This window comes from Ictalurus furcatus, chromosome 15 (genome assembly GCF_023375685.1).
Source record: "Ictalurus furcatus strain D&B chromosome 15, Billie_1.0, whole genome shotgun sequence".
In the NCBI taxonomy this organism is placed as follows: Eukaryota; Metazoa; Chordata; class Actinopteri; order Siluriformes; family Ictaluridae; genus Ictalurus; species Ictalurus furcatus.
In genome coordinates, this window is record NC_071269.1 from 23,324,048 (window position 1) to 23,328,852 (window position 4,805).

Here is a 4,805-nt window from a genome sequence, read left to right on the forward strand (position 1 = left end):
GTTATATCACCCAATGTGAATGTTCCATGAAGGCGAGTCTATAGGATGCTCCTTGCTGTGCTTGATATGAACCCTATAGTAGAGTTTAAACCTCAGGCCTCAGATCAACTGTCTATCAGGAAGAAAAGAAAAGGGGTGGTCTGTTGTCTAAACAAAGGCTGGGCCATTGGTGGACATCTTCACCATGTTCTATAGCTAGGTTGGAATCCTAGCTCCTCCCATGCCATTCCACTACAGTATATAAGGAGCAGCTCATCCTCCAAGGCATTAAGTAGAGCCACCTCAGGAAGTCTGTGCTGCTCATAGTGGTGTGAGTATGGCATTCATCTCCTAATTCATCTCCAACCTGTAAAGAAGGCAGGAATATTCCAGGGAAATATGGCCCCATCAAAGCATTGCAAATTATTGCAAATACTGCAGCAAACCTCACAACTTGACTACTTTGTTGGAAGGTCTCAGTATGCTTGCACACAAAATGTTATTCAAGTGACTATCGCTAACCCAAGTGGTGAGCTTTTCTCTGTTTTTTTCTCTCTTGCCTAACTTTTTATTCCATCTCTCTTTCTCTTTCTGCCCCTCCCTTTTCCTTTACAGCTTCTGTTTCTATAGGACTTGGATCATGATTCTTTAACTTTGTTCGGTCTGGATGGATATCTCTCAGTGTCACATGGCAACACCAGGGGAAGGACAACTTACTTAGCAAACTTGTCAGTCTGCCTAGACTGCTAACGTGATAATATCCAACTTAGGTTTGAGTTGACAGGCTTCACAGACTTCTGTGCTTGTACTTTACAGAGAATCATTTCTAACTAACAATATCATAGGTATATCTTATGTGCCAAGACACACTTATTGAGTTTTTATACCCACATAAACACTAAAACTCCTCTTTTCTTTAATTTTGCAGGACTTAATACCTCAAAGTTCCCTGAATGTGATGAGTGTCACTGTGAAGCCCAATGGTGAAGTACCAGTTAGGAATTTGAGCTGTAATTTAGCTCCCTCGGAGGTCTGATCTCTATCTTCAAGTTCACAGATGACTGTCCAAGCTGAGAGGATGGAGGTGGCATTAGTTGACTTTGAGAAGTTAGAAAACATGAAAAGTAATGTAGATGACCCAGATTACTCCAATGACAAAGCAGCTTTGACTGTAGATCTACCAGAAACGGGGCTGGGCTTCAATGTCAACCATGTCATGTGTACCGCAAATATCCCTTCCTACCAAGAGAAAAGTCAGATTATTGGGGAGCCACAGTCCCCCTCCATACCATCCCCAACAACAAGAGGGAGTCCTAGCTGTGCTAGCCTGATATCCAACTGGAAAATGTTACTAAACATGGAAGGCTCTCAGGGCGATAGCATATTCAACAAACTGGCCAAAGAATGCTGTGAGGATCTATTTGTGGACAAGAAAGACATCGAGGATGGTGAGCAGAAAGTCATTATCAACATTGCTGGTCTTCGTTTTGAAACACGACTCAAGACCTTGGACCAGTTTCCTGATACTTTGCTGGGAGATCCCTTGAAAAGAATGGACTACTTTGATCCAACGAGAAATGAATATTTCTTTGATCGTAATCGTCTGAGCTTTGATGGAATTCTGTACTATTACCAGTCAGGCGGGAAGATCCGCAGACCTGCAAATGTTCCCTTTGATGTTTTTGCAAATGAGATCATTTTTTATGAGCTGGGAAGTGATGTCATGGAGCAGTTCCGCGTAGAAGAAGGATTTATCAAAGAACCGGAGGTTCCTCTACCATCCAATGAGATCTACAGACAATTCTGGTTGCTCTTTGAGTATCCTGAGAGCTCCAATGCAGCTCGTGGAGTTGCTCTGGTCTCACTTATTGTCATTATTGTCTCCATCATCACCTTTTGCATGGAGACCCTTCCCGAGTTTCGTGATGACTTTGAGGTCTTTCAAGCCATGGGTCTTCCAATCAATCGTACAAAGGGTGCTGGATTTCCCTCAATCTCTTCATCAAGTGCCAGTTCCAAAACCATTAGCACCACTGTCACTGACCCTTTCTTCATCATTGAGACAGCCTGCATCATCTGGTTTGTCTTTGAGATTGCTGTCCGCTTCCTGGTTTGCCCAAGCAAACGCAAGTTCTTTAACAACATCATGAATGTTATTGACCTCATCTCGATCATCCCATATTTTATCACTGTCATAACTGAACTAGCAACCGTGACCAATACTAATACCGGAGGACAGAGCATGTCCCTGGCTATTCTTCGAATAATCAGGTTAGTGAGAGTCTTCAGGATCTTTAAGCTATCACGTCACTCCAAAGGTCTTCAGATTTTGGGTCAGACACTCAATGCCAGCATGAGGGAGCTGGGCTTACTTATTTTCTTTCTCTTCATCGGAGTTATACTCTTCTCCAGTGCCATCTACTTCGTTGAGGTGGATGACCCCAACACACATTTCAGTAGCATCCCTGATGGATTCTGGTGGGCCGTTGTCACCATGACCACAGTGGGATATGGAGACATGTGTCCCATTACGTTGGGAGGGAAAATAGTCGGCACTTTATGTGCCATTGCCGGGGTTTTGACCATTGCGTTGCCCGTGCCTGTCATCGTGTCCAACTTCAACTATTTCTACCACCGGGAAACGGAGCAGGAGGAAAAGAAACCGATATCTGAAGATTCTCAAAAATTAGGGAGCGTCACAAACCATGACAGCAACTCGTCTCTGAATAAGATCAATGAAGACTCTGAAGGTAGAAAAACAAAATACTAAAACACTATGTTGACTTTTATGCTAGAACATTTCAGTTAGTATTATTTTTGACTGCTCTCTGAAAGACGTTGAATGTATTTGAAATAATCTGTGGCGGGACTTAATGAATGCTCTTCCAGTAATGGCAGATTTTAGGCTCACACACCAAAACATCTCATAATCCCATATAGATGCTACCTCATGAAGCCACTATCTGCGATTCCTAACAACATACCATATATAATTAGTCACAGTGCAACAAAGTATAAGTATATATAATTATATACTTGTTAGAAAGCAAATACAATTTAAGCACTGTGAAACAAACCTGATAGATTTATTAATATCTGGAATTTACTTGCCATTGTACTACATCAGTGACTCAGCACTTCAACACATTCAAGTCTTTTGGGCTAAGTTCACATTACAATCTTTTTTTTTTTTTTTTTTTTTTTGCACAATACAGATTTTATACTCAGATTGGGTCTGTCTATATTGATGACTCACATTTGTAACCACAACTGACTCATACCTGTCTTTAATTTGAATGCACCTGTCCCCCAAATCTCAAGTAAACCACCAATTTCCCCATCCTTCCACATACTATTGTCACTGTCGTAGCTGTCCTCTATGGCTATATTAGTGCGCTGCCGACACTAGAAGATGGTGATGACAGTGATATGCGCCTTTGCGTTAGAAAAAAGTCGCATTACATACGATATGACATATCATTTCATTTACGTTGCATGGTCACATATGTGGTCTGATATGTATCCAACCAAGGACCACATATGAAAGTGGCTCAGGTCTGATTTGCAAAGGTCAGATTTTTGTGTCCATACAGTCCTGGAAAAATCAGATTGGATTTGTATGAGTTCAACCTTGTAAGGCCGACTCAGCCTTCGAATCATACTATACCGAGGATATTTTAAATAGCACTTATATACCAACGTATGGTAATTTTCTAAGACAGTAAAATGAAAAATCTTTATGTTAGTTTGTCATTGAAACAGTACAAAAAATATATAAATATGTAAATATATCTGGGAAAAAAAGTAAATGTATTCATTGACTTCCCTTTATTTTCGTCTTGCTGAATTCCACTGGCCGCCATCTTAAGGGCTGGTTCACGACGTTTATCAGCATGAACTGTATACTCATTGTATACATCAGGAAGACAACTTACCCACGATGCATTTCTACAGTATGACAGACAATGAAGTTGTTTATAAGTGCAATAAAATTCTTTGTGTTTTTAAACTCTTACATTTGATTGTCCGTGTTTAGAATGGGTTTTACAGTATGTAGCCAACTTCTCCATCTGTACGTAGCAGCTGATGGAACTTCCCCACTTGATGGCTCTCTGGCACTCCTTGTACGTTTTAAAACGACCTCTAGAAAGATATCGAACCTGTGAGTGACGTGAAAATCAAAGATGCTGCACTTAATTGCATGCTTTCATTTCCTTGCTTGTCTGTAATGCTGGTGTCATTCAGTAACTGTGATCCAGGCAGGTCTGATGTCAGTGTAAGAGTGATCCTGTAGCGCTTTGGAGAACCCCCTCAGGAAACTCCCTCTCTCTTTCTCTGAATGTGTATGTGTGTTATATAAGACACATTACCAATAAGAACGGTCTCATCTTTCTTTGTAATATGAGCATCCAGTCTTTTTCCCCTCCATCAGAACCTCGCCTACTCCATCAATCCATTCTTTCTAGCTGTCCATATAAAATGCTCTGGCTTGCCCTCAGAGACATGCTGATACACTCTTGACACACATCGACACATTGGGCTTGGAAAGGCAAGGCTAATGGTGTATTCACTGTTTTACTGCTTGCCTCATACTGTCTTTGGATTTTATAGGTGATTCTACCATTGGGGTGCCATTTAAACATTGTAAAAAAATAAAAAAATTTCAACACTGACTCTAAGAAAACTATTCCTCAGCATTTCAGTATTCTAAACTGTCCTAACTCATCTCAGACAACAATCTCATTTTCACGAGGTTTTATTGCCCACAGGCTGCATTTTGCTCAGTTTCTTTTTTTAGCTTAGAATTCATTTATCAATCTTTTTGT

At 40.7% G+C, this 4,805-nt stretch overlaps 1 protein-coding gene across 1 annotated transcript; it reads left to right on the forward strand.

Annotated features, from left to right (window-relative positions):
• Nucleotides 1-1,008: 1,008 nt before the first annotated feature.
• kcna10a (potassium voltage-gated channel, shaker-related subfamily, member 10a) lies at nucleotides 1,009-3,952 on the forward strand. Its single transcript, XM_053644317.1, has one exon. The coding sequence runs from the start codon at nucleotides 1,037-1,039 to the stop codon at nucleotides 2,747-2,749; it is 1,713 nt and encodes a 570-aa protein (XP_053500292.1). The 5' UTR covers nucleotides 1,009-1,036; the 3' UTR covers nucleotides 2,750-3,952.
• Nucleotides 3,953-4,805: the final 853 nt, after the last annotated feature.

Excerpts from the sequence above, each read along its gene's own strand:
- kcna10a (XM_053644317.1), top strand. The coding sequence starts at position 1,037 with ATGACTGTCCAAGCTGAGAGGATGGAGGTGGCATTAGTTGACTTTGAG.